At 40.8% G+C, this 19644-nt stretch overlaps 2 protein-coding genes across 3 annotated transcripts in view; both read left to right on the top strand.

The window, feature by feature from the left end:
* Positions 1 to 151: 151 nt before the first annotated feature.
* Positions 152 to 15393, top strand: slc17a7a (solute carrier family 17 member 7a). The gene is made up of 13 exons (XM_089019426.1): positions 152 to 829; positions 6971 to 7223; positions 7982 to 8100; positions 8207 to 8321; positions 8949 to 9036; positions 9253 to 9339; positions 9456 to 9598; positions 9676 to 9825; positions 10508 to 10640; positions 11285 to 11395; positions 11476 to 11603; positions 11679 to 11748; positions 12862 to 15393. The coding sequence occupies exons 1-13, from the start codon at positions 768 to 770 to the stop codon at positions 13152 to 13154; spliced, it is 1752 nt and encodes a 583-aa protein (XP_088875552.1). The 5' UTR covers positions 152 to 767; the 3' UTR covers positions 13155 to 15393.
* Positions 15394 to 16676: 1283 nt separating this feature from the next.
* The window catches only part of LOC148885248 (GTPase KRas-like), a 25073-nt gene continuing 22105 nt past the window's right edge, over positions 16677 to 19644 (top strand). Inside the window, exons 1-3 of one of the 2 annotated variants that reach the window (XM_089019439.1) lie at positions 16677 to 16963; positions 17174 to 17293; positions 18534 to 18712. In XM_089019439.1, the coding sequence (XP_088875565.1) occupies positions 17183 to 17293; positions 18534 to 18712 (290 nt within the window). In that variant the 5' untranslated portion in view covers positions 16677 to 16963; positions 17174 to 17182. Of the gene's footprint in view, positions 16964 to 17039; positions 17294 to 18533; positions 18713 to 19644 lie in introns of those variants that run through there. The other variant, XM_089019438.1, reaches the window with a different exon arrangement.

Genomic DNA, 19644 nt, shown 5'->3' with positions numbered 1-19644 from the left:
CTTCAGATTTGAAAACGAGTTATTCAGTAATTTGCTGTGTGCTCTATATGTAATATGATTGAGAAATTGGAGCAAATATTGTATTTTATTTCAGTGTAATCGCTATGTGAATAAGTGTAACACTTAAAATGCAATTCTACCAGTGGCAGGCTGTGGATTTATTCGCTAGGCCTTCAGTAGTGCTATGTCTTAATCAATCATTCATAATTTGCGAAAATTCTGACGTTGACCAGTGCCTTCCAGAAGGCTTTGGTATCCCTTATATCTGCAACCAAATCCATTTCTTCTCCTCCGTCAGGCATTGTGGGTTGCCAAAACCGCTATTAAATCAACGCAAAAAAATGTCTTTTCTACTAAAGTAAAGTAAGCTGAAAGACAATTTGGAATTATTTAATAAGAATCTACTGACAAAATATAATTAATTCAGTCCGTGATTCAGATATTTTTAGGACAGCAGAGAAGGCTTTGCAGGACTTGACGTTGATTTCGCCGTTTTTTTCGAACATTTTACAGGATGTGCTTTTTAACGTTTTAACTCATTTCTACTTTCTTCAGTCTTTTTTTTCAAGCAGGTGTCTTTACCGACTCACTGGAGTACTTAAGTTTGAAATACTTTTTCCCACCTCGAAACAAACCCAACGAAAACATCGTCGTGGCTCTTCACCTCCCAGTCGAGAGTCGCGAGAGCGAGCAGGCGGCCATGTGTGCGTGTTCTGTGCGCGTTCACGCGAGAGAGGAGCAAACGGGCCGGCGGAGCAGCGAGAAGGATGGAGGTCCGACCTGACAGGTTCAAGGCGGTCGCGGCCAAAACTCTCGGCAGAATAAACAGGTATTTCAAATATTTTTTTCTTCACTTTTCGTCATTGAACTTTAAGACGCCTGTCTGTACATTTTCCCATATGAGACCGAAACGATTTATCGTGTTGGGCAGTCGATGCATTCGTTGTAATGGCGGAAAAGTTTCTAATGAAGTTTAGTTAATAATACGGGACCATTGTTAAATTTGAGGTGCTTACATGGTGTGTAAATAACAATAAAAAGTCCCACGTCGCTCAGTTGTAGTGCAGTAGCGATTTCCGATCATACACTTGGTCAAAGTGGCGAAATTGTATTTATTTGGTCAAACAAAACCACTTTACATGTAAAACCTAAAATTTCCGGAAGACGTCATGATGCAAAAAAATACCCGTATTTTCATTGATTAATCCAAAACAACGCTGTGAAAAATGACAAATAAAATTGTTTCGAAAACAAATCTCACACTCGTAAATGTAGCAAACATTACTGCTAAGAGTTTTGGTCAAATATTACACTCTTGTTCATATGAAATGTAGTTTTTCACATTTAATTGCTAATACAATATGAGAACATAGAAATGTAAGTCAATAATACAATACATATTGTTTTATATAGCGCTTTAACAACAGCCGAAGCTGTAATATTTATAATATAAAACAAAACATCCTGAAACTTCATGACAAATCAATGTGGGGTGGCACAATATCACAATATTTTTTTTTAATGGAGATGTAAATTCAGTGATAGAACCTCATTCAATAACCTTTACTTTAAGCTTCCGTTCTCTTCGGATTTGAGGTAGCGAGCAAACGTATAAATCCCGTCCTGAAATAGCCTGTTTTTCAGTCCAGATGTCGAGCCACGCAAATCCCTAAATTCTCCCCTCCCACTCGCGCCATCCTGGCCCCATGTCACTTCCTCCGACCGCTCCCCTATTCATCCATCCATCCATCCATCCACACAACTTTCATCCTATCACGCTAGTAGATTAACAGACATGCACATTGAAAAACGACACTTTCTATCCAAATGTTGCAACATGCGTGGCAAATGTAAGTCTGCATCTCCGTCGATGTGTGTGGTGTTTGCACGGAGGGCCTCCTCCCATTGCTTACCCCTCGCTGGAGTTGGAGCAATCTCACCAGCTCACCGACAAAAAAAAAAAAAAAGCGTGATCCCTCCATGAGAGGCAGCCGGAAGTTCATTTATTATTTAAAGATTCTCTCCATCAGAATGCATCTCCTGTTTCTATATTAAAACGCCACGAGGTAACTCTTTGTAAGCTCTCAGTCGTACAGGAATGTTCCATCGATGAGAAGGTTTCCTTCAGCCGTCGTCTGTACTTCTTTGAAGGTGTCGGATGTTTCGCTTCTTATCCATGAGGCTTCGTCAGCCAACTATTTTTTTTTGCTGGTAGTTTTATTTATTGCTCTTTGTAAAGAGCAATAGATTGGGGAGACTAAACAAATTCTCCAAAAAATACTTAATCAACATCGCAGGGATAATACTAGTGGGCCTCAATCTGCGGTACTTATGCACCTAAAAGCTAGCAACCATACATTTGACGACAGTGAGGTTAAAAATCTTAGCAAAAGAAAATAAATGGTTTGAAAGGGGAGTAAAAGAAGCTATTTTCATAAAAAAGCAAAACCTCTTCACTAAATCGCTATGGTGGGGTGAGGTTTAATTTGGATCGTTCGTACAACAAACTTCTTTGGCAAAATAGGCTTACTTATGCTGATGAGGTGATACCAGAGGAAATGGGGCAATTAGGCCAGTCGTAGACCCCATTATCAGGCAGGACAATAGAAGTAATCAGTCAGGACAATAGAAGTAATCAGTGTAGATGCAGGGAGTAGTCCTCTGCTCCTCTCAACCTTAGAGCAGAAACCTATCGTACAAAGTCCAGCACCGCCACGTCTGAACAGTAGGGATATATATATTGGGCCAAAACTATCAGCAAAACTTTTTAGTTCTCTGACGAACCTTCTTGGATAATATATATATATATATATATATATATATATATATATATATATATATATATATATATATATATATATATATATATATATAGTTTGCATGTAATTTTCTCCGTGCGTGCATAGAAATAGTATCGATATAACCGAGACTATCGATATATCCGATATCGATATAACGAGACTTTACTGTATATATATATATATATATATATATATTTTTTTTTTTAACGTTTCGCCAACGAGGCCCGGCGGACGGGCCTCCGGAAGGATAGCTTAGTCGCGGCGACGCACAGGGCAATGCAGAAAGTAGCATGTAATCCATTTTTAATCCCGTTTACATCCGCAGGAGTGCCACAATTTCATTTCGGATGTGCGGTGCCATTGTGGCGTTGATAAAATATTCAAATAAGACGGGGACGTATTCATTATTATTTTTGAAATCATATTTAGCCTTAAATAAATACATATATGAATATATATATGAATATATATATATAAATACATTTTTTTTGCACATCGTCTGGCAGTGCATGAGTTAATATTGTGACATTTTTGGTCAAATTATTTAGATAATGGGCCATTTGGGAGAATACATGTCACGCATGTACTGTACAGGATGTGGACGGGCTAGAAAGAGGAAGAGTGGGGGGGATGGTTGACAGGATGAGCAAGGGGAGGGTGTCTCCCCAGGTGACACATTCCCACCGAGACCCAATCTGTTCACTTCAGGGAGACCGCCTGGCCCACGGAAGGAGCGCCAGAGAGGGGAGAAAAAAAAATCCAAATAAATTCCATCCCGCATTGGAACCGTGACACAAAAAAAAATTGACGATGAAAGTTTAGCATCGATTGATCAATTCCCGATCAATTGTGCCATATGGCGTCGAACCAGGGAAGGCATCCGCTGTTATATAATATATTCGCTGTCAGTCTTCCTGTTCTGTCTCTCTCCCGCCGTCATCCTCTTATGAGAGGATTACAGGGAACACTCAGCGAATTCATGATTTAATATACAAGGGAGCAAAGGTCATAGGTCGCGAGCAAACACGTGAGTCATAGGCGGCCTTGTAAAATGATCTCAATGCAAATAAGACCAACAATAATAATAATGATAATATATTTCATTTATAAGTGCCTTCCAAAGCTCTTAAGGTCACTTTACAGTCACAGGATCAGTTTTTCTGTGGGTAAGCAGCGGCAGCCACACATTGGATTGGATTGGATATGCCTTTATTCGTCTCACAGTGGAGAAATTATTATTATTATTATTATTATTATTATTATTATTATTATTATTATTATTATTATTATTATTATATATGCAACCAAATCCATTGTGTCAGCCATTGTGGGTTGACAAAACCGCTATTAAATCAACACAAAAATGTATTTGCTTATGCAGCTCGCTACCGATACAGGGTGCTAGCTCTGGCCAGTATGCGCTTAATACTATCGACTAGTGATACTATGATTGGCTGGTTTTCGCCAATCTAACGTCGCCTTCGAGCAGGCCTTGGGTTGCCAACTCAAAATATGATTGGTTAAAAACAACAGTTTGATCGACGCATTTGATGCTCCAGGGCCTGCAGAACTGATTGTGAAGGCGTCCAGGTTGATTTCTAACACTGGTAACAAATGATGGCTGAAATTTGATTGGTTAAATGCTTATATACAAAAACACACATCTGGAAGCAGCGAAACAGGGGAAAAGTAATGAAAGGAATTATTTCATAAGAATTTATGGACAAAATAGAATTTACATTAGTCTGTGATTCAGATATTTTTAGGCCAGCAGCGAAGGCCTTGCAGGCATTGACGGTCCGCGTATCAGAAGTTGAATCTAAGTTTTAACGTGAGCGTGCCAATGACTTCTGCTGTTGGAGGACTCCCTCCAGGCTTTTGCTGTTGTTGTAATTAGGATCTTCTAAAGGAGGGTTCCTACCTGACTCATTAATTGTGACCAGCTGAGCGGAGGTAGCGCTTTGCTAACGTGACAACACGAGTCCAAAGGCTTCCCTCAATCGCAGAGGAACATTCTCTTTTATTTTTTTTTTGTCTTTTGGAATTGAAAATGGTTTGCAACATCTCATCCATTAGCATTAGCGAGTGTCGTACACACTTTTGTCAACACAAACTCTACGTGAGCTACTTATGGGACATTCGCAGTCGAAGCTACAGCGCGATCATCCTTTTAGTGTGAAGCAGCTGTAACCAAGAGTCGTTTTTAGCTGTGGGCTAGCCTCGTTAGCCGGTAGCATATGTGTAAGCATCCGGCCGCAATCTGTCTCGTCGACTAATGAGGAAGCTTCCGCCACGCTTATATGGATGTCGGCTTTCGGGGATGCCGTTCGGCACGTTGCTTGTACAGGAGAAGAAGGGTGATTCATCACTTTTTATTCATAATCATATTCATTTTCCTATGAAAGATTTTCAAATATCAGAATTTTAAATATAGCTGATGAGCTACATTTACCTTTGTGATGGTGGTTGATGGCTTAATGGAATGGAGTGGCCGGTTTCATCAGCATTAGACACTTGATGAGGAACGTAACCTTTCATTATTATTATTATTATTATTATTATTATTATTATTGAAAGAAAAAGAACAAAATAGTGAAGCAGATAGCGCCTTCAGATGTTAGCGAGAAATCCCGCGAACGGACAACCATGCAGGCAGATGGATGCGTAGTGACACGTTACAGTATAAAAAGCGATGCTGAATTATTTATCTCATCCAAAAACGCATCAATAATGAACTAGTGTCATAATGGGACTCTACTCCACCCCCACAACTCCACGTTGTGTTTGAGTGAGTGAGTGAGTGAGTGAGTGAGTGAGTGAGTGAGTGAGTGAGTGAGTGAGTGAGTGAGAATCACACAGCAGTGCGGATTGGATGACAAAAACGATTCATTTTTCACACGTTATCATTCCTCGCGTCAACAAAAAAAAAAAACAATAATAATAATAATAATAATAACAAATATCGCATACGTGAACGGGTCCTTGCTACAATTGCACTCGTTCCTATACATCACCGTCCAGCTCACTGACTAACTGGATCAAGCCCGGTGAAAAGTGCGTACGTGCCGCCCGAGTGTGCGCAATGTGGGTGTGCGCACGCAAACACGTTAAGATTTAAAAAAACAAAAAATTGGCATGAAAAATATAAAGAAAAATATAACGACGATATAAAACTGGATATGAACGGGTTCTTTTTCCCTCGATATGACAAACAATCACCTTAACCGTGTGAATCTTGAGCGCCGATGTGTATGTGGAACGACCGCGGCTTGGAATTGAAGCGGATTTACGTTGAACAGTAGATATGAGACAATCGCTTTTGTCAAATTTTACTTTCAAAGATTCTAACATGTCCAATAAAATGAGATGAAAGGAGCATATGTGGAATGGTCGCGGCTTGGAATTGAAGCGGATTTACGTGGGACGGGAGATCTCGTTTTGTCAATGGATGCTACATCTAGCTTTGTGTTTGCTTTCATTATTGAGCAGTAGCAGACATGCACATTCCACTATGACGTCCCTTATTCACTGGTGAAAATGACACTTTGATCTTCTTATATTTCATCTCGAAATGCTTCATGCAACAAAGAAGGTGCAGAAAGTGCTTAAGATTGAATGACTGACTTTGTCTTTTGTGATGTGTCACATTATTTGTTATTTAGTTTTTTGTTGTCGTTTTGACTCCAAGATGGCGCCGCGAGAGTGTATGGAACTGTCGCGGCTTGGAATTGAAGCGGATTTACATGGCACAGGAGATGAAAGTCAATCTCTTTTTGTCAATGGAATGCTTAAAGCTTCATGTTTGCTTTCAATATTGAGCTTGTAGAGGATGATCACATTCTACTATGACATACCTGAGACACTGGTGAAAAGGACGCTTTGATCCTCTTATCTGTCATCTAGAACTGCTTTATACAACAAAGAGGGTGCAGAAAGTGCTTAAGATTGAATGACTGTCACATTATTTGTTATTTTGTTGTTTTTGTTGTTGTTTTGCCTTCAAGACGGCGCCGTGAGAGTGGCTGCCTTTACAGCAGCTCCTGTATTTTGCTTTTCTACTTCTTCCTTTCCTCTCCTCTTATTTTCCTCACTTTGTATGTAAATTTCTCCATTGCGAGACTAATCCAATCCAATTCATTTCTTCTGTGTCGTTATTTTTTTTTTGACAGGTTGATTGACAAGCAGCAGCCCAATGGCGAAACCATTGAGCTCTCGGCCGAGGGCCGTCCTGAGCTGGTACAGGAGAAGGAGCTCCCCGTGGTGGATTGTACCTGCTTCGGCTTGCCCAGGCGCTACATCATTGCCATCCTGTCCGGTTTGGGCTTCTGCATCTCCTTCGGAATCCGTTGCAATCTGGGCGTGGCCATTGTCAGCATGGTCAACGACCACACCGTCTACAAAGGCAATAAGGAGGTGCTTGTGGTAAGAGCTCTTATTTAATTTGCAGGGTTTTAGCTCAGTCTGAGGTTTACCACTGGTGACATGGAGGCTTCATTTCATTTACATATTGACTTTCGGACGATAAGGTGAACACATTTGAGCTAGCTATTCTATAGACAGTGATATATTGGCTTACGAACTTAATTGGTTCCCAGACAGAGTGTGTATGGTAAAAAGTGTGTATCCCAAAAATTAATTTCCCATAGGAAACCATTAAAATGAGAATAATCCGTTTCCAGGTCCCCATAAAACATAATTTTCTACTTTCTAATTTTCTAAGCCTTAAAACTACACAAAACCTTATTTTAGGTATAATAAATGTGCTATGGTATTATAATTAAAGAAATAAACTGTACTGTATAATAAAGTGGTTTTATTTACCTTTGTGATGGTGGTGGACTGGCCGGTTTCATCAACATTAAACACTTGATGAGGAACGTAGCCTTCTTCTTTCACCATCTTGAGGAATGATCCCTTGCGATAATTTTATCTAGTTCCTCATCAATTGTGATCTGTTTAACTGGGTTGATAGCTTTTTGCATCACGTGTACTGACGGCCCGTGCGCGTTATTTGTCACTCATTGTGGCGCTCTGTGTGTATCTTGAAAAACAGTTCGTATGCCAAGGTAAAATGTTCATAAATGTAACATTCGTAAACCAAAAAGTTCGTAAGCCAAGGGGTTCGTAAACCGAGCTATCACTGTACGTGCATGTCCAACGTCATTGTTGCCTCTCCTCAGGCCGCGCAGTTTACGTGGGATCCGGAGACAGTGGGCATGATCCACGGTTCCTTCTTCTGGGGTTACATCGTCACGCAGATCCCCGGAGGTTTTATATGTCAGAAATTTGCAGCCAACAGGTGATTGGTCACTCGCTATTTCATCGACTTGACGCCCGGTCGGAGTCAAATAGTTGTTCACCGTCGCTTCTCACGTAACTTTGTTTTGCTTTGGTGTGTTTTCAAGAGTGTTTGGCTTTGCTATCGTGGCCACGTCCACCCTCAACATGTTGATTCCGTCCGCCGCTCGCTGCCATTACAGCTGCGTCATACTGGTCCGAATATGTCAAGGCCTTGTTGAGGTACAGTGTGTTTACAAGTAGAATTAAAAATATAACATCCGACTTACGACCAGCTCGACTTACGACCACCCCTACTTACGACCATGACCTCCAGACCCTATTTTTACATTTTTAATTCTACGCCTGGCACCGCAAGGTGCTAGAAGGCTGGCAACGTGTACGGCCAGCTCGACTTACGACCACCCATACTTACGACCTCCAGACCCTATTTTTAATTCTACGCCTGGCACCGCAACGCGCTAGCAGGCTGGCAACGTGCACGGCAATTTTGGCCAGCCAGCATCTCACTCTCGCACAGCAATTGGCCGTGTCATTTAGCCTCCGAGTCTCTATTCAACATTTTGAATGTATATCAACTTACGACCATTTCAACTTACGACCGTTTGGTCGGAACAGAACTCGGTCGTAAGTCAGATGTTACCTGTATATATATATTTTTTTCGCATGTTGTTTTAACTTCAAAATGGCGCCGCGACATTGGCTGCCTTTACAGCAGCTCCTCTATTTTGTTTTTCTACTTCTTTCTTTTCTTTTCTCTTCCTTTCACCACTTTGCTACAATGTAAATTTCTCCACTGAGAGACTAATAAAGGCTAATCCAATCCAAGTCATTTCTTGTTTCCAACAGGGTGTGTCGTACCCGGCCTGCCATGGCATTTGGGCAAAGTGGGCTCCTCCCCTCGAGAGAAGTCGATTAGCCACCACGGCCTTTTGTGGTAAGTAAGCAGCGGCAGCCACACGCGCCAGCGTTCACTCAACCCGGAAGTAACTCAAATAGATAGATAGCTAATAGATAGCCAGGTAGCTAGATAGCCGTATAACTAATAGATAGCCAGCTAGATAGTTAGCGAGCCAGCCAGATAGCTACTAGACATCAAGTTTGAAAGGATGAAAAGCTTTTTTTTGTCTAAATAAATTGGTTGCACTTGTAGGATCCTACGCAGGGGCTGTGGTGGCCATGCCTTTGGCTGGGATACTAGTGCAATACACTGGGTGGCCTTCTGTATTCTACGTCTATGGTGAGCATCTCCCATCGCCTTCCAGTCTGGCGTGTCCATTCTATCTTCTGTCCAACATCAACTGATTGCCATTATTCCTCCATCTTTTTTTAATCCTTATCAATAACCTCTCTCAGGCAGCTTTGGGATATTCTGGTACTTGTTCTGGATCTTGGTCTCCTATGAGAGTCCAGCTGCCCATCCCACCATCACACCGGAGGAGAGGAAGTACATTGAAGACGCCATCGGAGAGTCAGCATCGTTTCTCAACCCTCTTCAGGTATAGCATTTGCAAGATAGCATTAGCGCAAATACAATGGCCGCTGATGTAATTTTTTTTTTCTCTTTTGGTGGCAGAAATTCAAGACGCCGTGGAAGCAGTTTTTCACTTCCATGCCGGTCTACGCCATCATTGTGGCCAACTTCTGCAGGAGCTGGACCTTCTACCTGCTTCTCATTAGCCAGCCGGCCTACTTTGAAGAAGTCTTTGGATTTGAGATCAGCAAGGTGAGCGTCTGCCTCTCAGTGTGCAGTTTCTGTGTGGACAGTCATTCCATAGATAGAAAGCTAGCTAGCTAGCTAATAGATAGATAGATAGCTAATAGATAGTCAGCTAATCAGCTAGTTAGTAAATAGCTAGCTAGCTAGGGAGCCAGCTAGATAACTAGCTAGCTAATAATAATAATAATAATACATTTAATTTCTAAGCACCTTTCAAAACGCTCAAGGTCACTTTACAGTCACAGAAGTTTTTCTGTGGGTGAGCAGCGGCTGCCACACGCGCCAGCTAATAAATAGCTATTAGATAGCTAATAGATAGCTAGCTAGATAGCTTGTAGATATGCTATTAGATAGCTAGCTACATAGCTAATAGCTAGCTAGCCAGATAGCTAGCCAGATAGCTAGACAGCTTGTAGATAGCCATTAGATAGCTATCAGATAGCTCGCCAAATTGCTAGCCAGATAGCCAATAGATAGCTCTCTAGCCAGCCAAATAAAGAGCAAATAGATAGCTCGGTAGCTAGCTAGCTAGGTAGGCTCTCATAATTTATGATGTAACAGGAACCCTATCCATGAATTGAGATCAGTACATTTTTGGGGTATAATTATAATATTATTGAATTATTATGTAATTATAATAACACATTCTGAAAATATTGAAAGAAATTGCCACTTTTCCTCTCTCAAGGTGGGCATGGTGTCAGCTTTGCCCCATCTGGTGATGACCATCATCGTTCCCCTGGGGGGCCAGTTGGCGGACTACCTTCGAACCCACAACTTGATGACCACCACCAACGTTCGGAAACTTATGAACTGCGGAGGTAACATTTGCATCTAACAATTTCAATTAGCACAACAAATCGGGCGACGATAAAGCGCTGGTCAGACCTCTGGTGATGTTTTTTCCCCTTCCACAAGGGGGCAGCATTTGCCTTTTTTTTTCATGTTAGCGCTTTGCTACAGCTTCAGCTATTGTTAAAGTGCTATATAAATCAATCTGTAGTGTCCGATCAGTCTGAAGATGTACGCCGTTCTTCCGTGCGGAGGAATCGGGGTGTGTTTTCCTCTCTTTTTAGCTAGCTATCTAGCTATTTAGCTAGCTATTGTATCTATTAGCTATATAGCTACCTAGCTATTAGCTATGTATTTATAATAATAATAATAATAATAATAATAATAATAATCCATTTCATTTCTGAAACTCGCCATTTCCGGGGTCATTTTGAAGTAGTTTTGGGACATTTAACTCATTTTTATTAGTGTTTTGCATTTGACTTTCATCACTTTGCTGCTGTGAAATGTAAATTTCTCCACTGTGAGACTAATAAAGGCATATCCAATCCAATCCAAAAATATCGGCCTGCGTGTTTTGGGTATTTTAGATGCTATAAAACGTTTTTCTGATGTCAGTTCGGAAACAAAAAAATGGTGTCGGTTGTCCTTTAAATGTTGACTTTGTTTTTAGGTTTTGGCATGGAGGCCACCCTCCTACTAGTTGTGGGATATTCTCACACAAAAGGTGTTGCAATCTCTTTCCTGGTGCTTGCCGTTGGCTTTAGCGGTTTTGCTATCTCAGGTAGAAGAGCAATTATATCACATTTTTGTTATTTGTAATTTGAATGTTTCTAATCTGATTTTTTTTTTTTTTCCATTCAGGTTTTAATGTAAATCACTTGGACATTGCGCCTCGATACGCCAGCATTTTAATGGGTATTTCAAACGGTGTGGGAACGCTGTCTGGAATGGTTTGTCCTCTTATAGTGGGAGCCATGACCAAACATAAGGTGAGAAAAAGTGCTTTGCTAATTGAGAAAGAGCAATAAAAATGTCGCTATGGAATGTTCCCTTTTTAATTCCAGACACGTGAGGAATGGCAGTACGTCTTCCTTATTGCGTCCCTGGTTCACTATGGAGGAGTTGTTTTCTACGGTAAGTCTAATTTTTCGATACCACAAAAAACGGACATTTCAATTGGGGTGTGTAGACTTTATATATCCACATCCAGGGAAAAACTATTAGATTTTTTTGCATCCGGGGATAATTGGTGAAAATGTGCAAAGACTGACAACTGTGTCAAACTCAAGTCCATTAGCTATCTAGCTAGCGGGCTGGCTATCTAGTTGGCTATCTAGCTGGCTACCTATCAGGCTGTCTACCTAGTTGGCTAGCTATCGTGATAGCTAGCTAGCTATCTAGCTGGCTGGCTATCTGGTTATCAATTTGCTAGCTATTAGCTAGCTAGCTAGATTTATGACTATCTGGCTAGCTATCTAGCTGGTTATCTAGCTAGCTAGCTATTAACTAGGTATTAGCCAATAGCTAGCTAGCTTTCTGACTATCTAGCTGCTATCTGGCCAGCTAGATTTCCGAATATCTGGCAAAGTAACTACTAGCTAGCTCGCTAGCTTTCTGACGATCTGGCTATCTATCTAGCTGGCTAGCTAGTTATTTATTAGTTAGCTGTTAATTAGCTAGCTTTCTGACTAGCTGGCTAGCTATCTAGCTAGCTATTGGCTAGATCGCTGGCTTTCTATCTATTTGAGTTACTTCCGGGTTGAGTGAACGCTGGCGCATGTGGCTGCCGCTGCTCACCCGCGTAAAAACTGATCCTGCGACTGTAAAGTGACCGTGAGAGTTTTGAAAGGCGCTTAGAAATGAAATGGATTATTATTATTATTATTATTATTATTATTATTATTATTATTATTATTATTATTGTTGGTGAAAAGGACGCTTTGAACCTCTCCTCTTTCATCTAGAACTACTTAATATGACAAAGAGGGTGCAGAAAGTGCTTAAGATTGAATGACTGTCTTTTGTGTTGTGTCATTTTATTTGTTATTTTGTTTTTTTTTTACTTCAAAATGGCGCCGCAAGTGTGGCTGCCTTTACAGCAGCTCCTATATTTTGCTTTTCTACTTCTTCCTTTCGTTTCCTCTTACTTTCATCACTTTGCCGCGATGAAATGTAAATTTCTGCACTGCCAGACAAATCAAGGCTAATCCAATCCAATCCACGAGCGACATTATTTCTCTCTTGCAGGAATGTTCGCGTCGGGAGAAAAGCAGCCGTGGGCCGACATTGAAGACACCAGCCAGGAGAAGTGCGGCATCATCGATGAAGACGAGCTGGCCAACGAAACGGAAGATCTCTACCGCAGCGGTGGCGGCCAATACGGGGCCATGAGTCAACAGGCGGTGGGTTCAAACGGCGGCGGGACGGCGGGAGGCGGGGCCGGATGGGTCACGGACTGGGATAAAACGGAGGAGTACGTGCAGCCGCCTGGATACAACTCGTATAAATGCGGAGGGGGAGAGAAGACCAAGCTGACGTAGAAGAAACTGTCTTGATTGAAACGTAGACGAAAACAACATTACCAAAAAAAGGCTTCTAACAATTTCGACTTTCTAACGATTTCTAACAAATGATGGCTGAAATGTGATTGGTTAAATGCCTAAATACTAAAAATCAATGAAATCAAGTTAAAAGACAATTTAAGAATGCATAGACAAAGTCTATGCATTCAGATATTTTTAGGCCAGCAGAGAAGGCCTTGACGGGCCACCACTGGATAAGACCTTTGCATACCTTCTGAACATGTTTTTTTTATGTCATAAAATTGCTATCAAGCATCTGTATAGATGCTCGTGCATAGAATAGAAATCCATGTGGCGTCTAGCGTAAACTCACCCGTGTATGACCTAACTAGGTCATACCCATCGAGGCTCGTGGGTCACGAGGCACATAGGATGAGTAATCATCCGACACGTCAAACTATTTACAGTAAAGTCTCGTTATATCGATATTGGATATATCGATAGTCCTGGTTATATCGATACTATTTCTATGCACGCACGGAGAAAATTACATGCAAACAGGGTCGGATATATCGATAGTCCCGGTTATATCGATATTTTTTCGGGCTCCCTTGAATATCGATATAACGAGACTTTACTGTATTTCATACAGAAAGCTAGGGTGACTGTTTTGTCATCCAAATGTTGCAAAATAGTCAAAACAAGACGTGTACAGTACAGTGTTTTCTTTTTTTTGGTCCGTTAACACTTCTAGCTTTGTCTTTTCTCCATCGGTGCCGTCTATTCTCATTCCTGAAAGACAGCCACAGTGGGTGAATGGCGTCGTGAGTGTGTTGTTCTGTCAATTGGGTCCAGGTGCTGAAATGTTGTGCGGTGAGCATGTTATAATGAGTACAGCAGCGCAGTCCCCCCCCCCCCCCCCCCGTCATCCCTTTTGTCCTTCAACACACTCGTACACAAGGTGATACTCTCATGCCATCCAATGGCAGCTGGCCAATGGGAGTCATTTCTGCACCAGCACATAGACAGAGCCGAGAGACTCAGGCACGAAGCGTTTTTTTTTATTTTATTTTGTACACACACACACACAAAACGCACATGAAAAAAAAGTTGGAGTCTGCATGTATTCGCACAACAATCCATTTATAATTTTGATTTGGCAGTTGGGGTCATCGTATTTTCGGGTTACATTTTTACTTTCCGATCTTTTATTGCGGTTTTTGATGGGACACCAGACATTACTGGAATATGAAGGATTTTTAAAAAAAATGAATGCAATCATTTTCAGTTTTTAGTGTTGTATTTGTCATCTACTTTCTTCTTTGTCTGAGTTTACGGCCATTCCAGTGTTTGTTTTCCCCTCAATCTCAATGAAATGTGTTGAAACGTGACGGGAACTAGTGTGTAAATAAACAATTTAATCTTAAAGGACAACCGACACCTCTGGACAAATTGTGTCCATATTTTGTAAAATGACTTCTACTGAGCGCATTTTACAAAGATTCCACCGTATATATAGCTATATTTTACGTTTTAAGACTCACGCTGAATATTCAGGAAGTCTTGTGTTTGAGTTGGTGACGAGTCCATATGTGACGTCACTGAAGGAACGCCCCTGACCGAAAAAAGGACACATTGTAGCAGTCCTTCCATCACGTCAATGCATTTTGCTGTACTTGTTTGGTCGTGTTACACCAAAAAGAGGCAGAAGAGGGCGACAAAGCTCCATATAAGGAATTTATCAGCATCCCCCCAATGTTGCCTCAAAATGGCACGGAATATTATATATATATATAATTCTTTAATCGATTGCAAACATGTACGCTTTCCTCTTCAGAACTATTTGAATCATATTCATAACTGGATTGTAGCAAGAAAGCATCTCTGAATCTGAACTCTCTGAAGCCATTGTTTTGATTCTGGAGCAAGGCAAGACGTCTTGGCGTGACGTCACGAACTGGGGGCGGGACTTTCTGAAAATCCCCAATCCACAGCTCATTTTGTTGCAGTTTTAGAACACTTTAAGTCATTTTTATTGGTGTTTTGTATTTGACTAATAATATCAGCCTGCGTGTTTTGGGTATTTTAGATGCTATAAAACGTTTTTCTGCTGTCAGTCAGGAAACCAAAAAATGGTGTCGGTTGTCCTTTAAGCATTTTAAGATGCGGAGAAAAAAAATGTGGAAAATAATTAGTGTACAAAGGATGTACAATGTGAAATATCCTTGTGTATAATAAAACCTAAGCAGATATTTTACAGGTGTCAGCAGTCTGTTTTTATTTCATTTCTACACATTTTAAATCGTTTTATTTCCATGGTGATAGAGCTACATCGGTTTCCTGTTTCTCTCTCTCTCTTTCTCTCTCGGGGCAGATGGAAACGGGATTATCGCTGCGATTTTAGGCAAAGATTAGATGGGAGAGCAGATGCACTCAGTGGGAGAGTGCGGCAGCAACATAAACGTCACAATGCGGGATTGCAAACAAGGTCTCGTTGGGTGCGTCATTTCTAAAGTGCTTGATGTTCTTCACCGTGGGCGCTAGAGGGCAGTAAACGACCGAAAATGTCTATTGTTAATTCTGTTCTCGTTCTACGGCGTGTCACATTAGAAATATTCCATTTTAAAACACATTTTTAAAAAGTGGGATAGCAACAGTTAATACAAAAATCCATGTCGCAAAGGTACTTATGTGGAAATAGATATTCGTGTTTAAAATTGCATCGGACCAGTATAGGTAAAAAACACTGATTTAACTCCATGCATTAAAAAATAAAAAAATGACAGCAAAAAAATAAAACGGATAACTAATTACGTAAAGTAACCATTTTAAAACACAACCAATTAAAAAACATACGAAAATAGTTTGTATTGACTTTCGTACGGTGTTTTGGGGATCACAACACAATTACCTGTTGCTTTATTGTAAAATGCGCGTTTGAGTTTGAGTAGTAGCGTAGTATTGCAAAAAAATAAACATGTGCGATAACGAAAAGTCTACTGACTGTAAATTGCCCTTGAGAGTTTTGAAAGGCGCCTGTAATTTAAATGTATTATTAATACTAAATTACAACAGATTATTTTCTTTCAGACAGTGTATTTTAGGTGTTCAATTAGTACCTGACATGTTTCGGCCTATACTTCCGCCTTCGACACTGACGAAGGCGGAAGTATACGCCGAAACATGTCAGGTACTAATTGAACACCTAAAATACACTGTTGTAAATTAGATATGAAGTAGACAGGATGAATTTAACACAACTATTATCAATACTACTTCGTTGGGAGAATATTAATACTTCGTTACAGAGTCCTGCAATACATGTACTGTAGTGTAACTGACAAACTAAAGTACTATACAGTACAACGGACAGACCACGCCCAACTGCAGAAATATCAACGTGTGATTGGCTGATTTTTTTTTCGTAAGGGGCGAGTCTAATATTAAAATCTCCTCTCTTATTGGACAAAATTAACGTCAGTTTTAAATTCCCCGTCCGATTGGTCGACTAGCGTGAGGATTAACGCAACATTTTTTGACTTTTTCCAAAGCTTTACGAATAGTGGTTGAATGTGAGGGAGAAATCAGACATTGGCGTATTTTTTTGCAACTTTATGGCGTGGGTCTAGTTAAACACTTCGGGTTTTGACGCACAATTGTTGCTCGGAAAAGGCTCCAGGGTTGAAAGTCTTTTTTTTTTTGGCGTGCGATTTGAGGAAGGAAAAAGTCATCAGGCTAACGCTATGTAGCAAGCTAATGTCATTCATTCACGCGTGAACTCCAGACCCGTGAACTCACACGCCGTCTTAAAAAAAACACATTTTCAGGTAAACCTTGTCCTTACATAACACCGACTTTTCGGCAGCTGTGCTCGTGACGTAAATTAAACGCGACGCGTATGGACTTAAGTGTCCGAGTTCAATTTGGGTCGCCATGTCACGTCGCTGGATCCGATGTTATCGATTTGTCTGCTGAGCAGTTGCAGTGTGTGTTTACTATCCGTTGCTTATTTGTTTTATGTTTATTTTTTGGGTCAGTTTGCAGGCATGACCGAGTACAAGCTTGTAGTGGTTGGAGCAGGAGGCGTGGGCAAGAGTGCTCTCACCATCCAGCTCATTCAGAATCACTTTGTGGATGAATATGATCCAACCATCGAGGTGAGTCTAATCGATTTACAGTGTATTATAAATTTAATTACAACCCAAGAAATTTCCTCTCTTCCCTTTTGAGATGTTCCTCACAATTTGAAACGTGGTTACCGTAATTTCCCGACTATAGAGCACACCTGATTGTACATTTTTAAAGGAAAAAAACATTTTGTTGTACATAAACCGCACATGTCTATAAGCCTGTCAGAGATGTTCGATCGGACACTGTGGACAAAGACTCGATCACAGCAAGATTGTGTTTTACTGCCGGCAGGAGACACAGCCATTCGTGACAGACGCCTGAATTCTGCAGCCCTCTGCCAAGCTATTTATTGAGAGTATATGCAAATTTAAGTGATACATTAGTAAAACATAGTTTTCTTGATTAGAATACCAGGCCCCTGGAATGTTTCTAAGCATGAACAGCTGTAAGCAATAAAACATTGTCTTCTCTATGAACTGATAAATTTGTAACCTGGCTAATGAGCTCTTCCTGTGAAGCGGTTTCAAGTCGTAAAGTACTCTAGTGATAAAGGAGTTTCCCAAGTCCTAAATTCTGTCCAAGGCCAGATCTCCTAGAGCACAGGTGTCAAAGTCAAGGCCCGCGGGCCAAATCCGGCCCGCCACATCATTTTTTTCGGCCCGCGAAAGCAAATCGCACTTGTTAAATTCCATGATGATTGCTAAAATCTGAGCCAAAATTTTAGATTTTTGGATGTCAACCACAATAAAAGCCATTATTCTTAACTTCAGATTTGAAAACGAGTTATTCATTAATTTGCTGTGTGCTCTATATGTAATATTTGAAGGGATTTAAACATTCTAATGGGTTCCCCAAATTCAAAACGGCCCTCGAGAGGAAACCATAACTACAATGTGGCCCGCGGCAAAAAATGACTTTGACACCCCTGTCCTAGAAGAAGATGACAGTTTAACACGCTGTGTCTGTTGACCTCAGATTGACCCCAGGTTGTCTGTGCTTCAATTGTGTATTCGAGTCACACATGTTGACTAAGCATATAACAGCATGAAACTTTTAAATGTGATAACTTCTTATTCTCCATCAAAGCCGCAAGTGCCCAAATTGAAACATGAGATATTTATAAAGAATGACTATATATAGAAAGTTTTCAGAGTCGCAATCAGAAAGCCTTTAATAGTCCCACAATGAGGACATTTGTAATCTACAGCAGCAAAATTGAAAGGCAATGGCTAAAGCGTGCATGCTGTCATCTTTGTGTGCCTGCAGGACTCTTACAGGAAGCAAGTAGTGATTGACGGAGAGACGTGTCTGTTGGACATTCTGGACACAGCGGGTCAGGAGGAGTACAGCGCCATGAGAGACCAATACATGAGGACGGGGGAAGGCTTCCTTTGCGTCTACGCCATCAATAACACTAAATCCTTCGAGGACGTTCACCTTTACAGGTACTGGTGATATTGATCAACCAAATGGCAGCGTTCGTTCGGTTTAAGCTCATATCTGTACGCTTTGGAGTAGCTAGAGTTAAACTACGCAAACAGTCCAGGCGATTGGAAGATTTGTCGTCAGTGAAGACGTACAGTGATACCTCGGTTTACGAAGCCCTTGGCTTACGAACTTTTCGGTTTACGAACGTTAAATTTATGAACATTTTACCGTGCCATACGAACGATTTTTCGGGATACACACGGAGCTGCCACAATGAGTGATTTGTCGTTCGAAAACGAGCCCGTTCTCCTAACAATAAAATGGCAGCCCACTGTTTTTGTCCTCTATTCCCCGCCCCCAGTCTTCGGTTAAAGCCACGTGATTGGTCAAGAACGCAGCAGTGAGGGGAGGTGGTTTAAACATTAAAGAGACAGGCAGACGACAGTGAGTTTCAACTTTGATAGTTCAAAGGAAGAGTGTAGACTGCAAGGTTAAAATTTCCCATCAATCAGGCTCCACAAACAACCCGCATAAGCCATCTGTACACTTGATGCAAAAAGCTATCAACCCAGCTAAACAAAACACAATTGATGAGGAACTAGATAAAATTATCGCAGAGAAAGCACCTACAAGAGATCATTCCTCAAGATGGTGAAAGAAGAAGACTACGTTCCTCATCAAGTGTTTCATGCTGATGAAACCGGCCACTCCATTCCATCAAGCCATCAACGACCATCACAAAGGTCAATAAAACGACTTTATTATACAGTACAGTTTATTTCTTTAATTATAATACCATAGCACATTTATTATACATAAAATAAGGTATATTTTGTGTAGTTTTAAGGCTTAGAAAATAAATAAGAAAGTAGAAAATTATGTTTTATGGGGACCTGGGAATGGATTATTCTCATTTTAATGGTTTCCTATGGGAAATTAATTTTTGGGA

The sequence above is a fragment of the Hippocampus bargibanti genome, linkage group LG17 (assembly GCF_051943395.1).
Source record: "Hippocampus bargibanti isolate YZ-2025 linkage group LG17, ASM5194339v1, whole genome shotgun sequence".
NCBI lineage: Eukaryota > Metazoa > Chordata > Actinopteri > Syngnathiformes > Syngnathidae > Hippocampus > Hippocampus bargibanti.
This window is presented reverse-complemented; position numbering and strand designations above follow the sequence as displayed.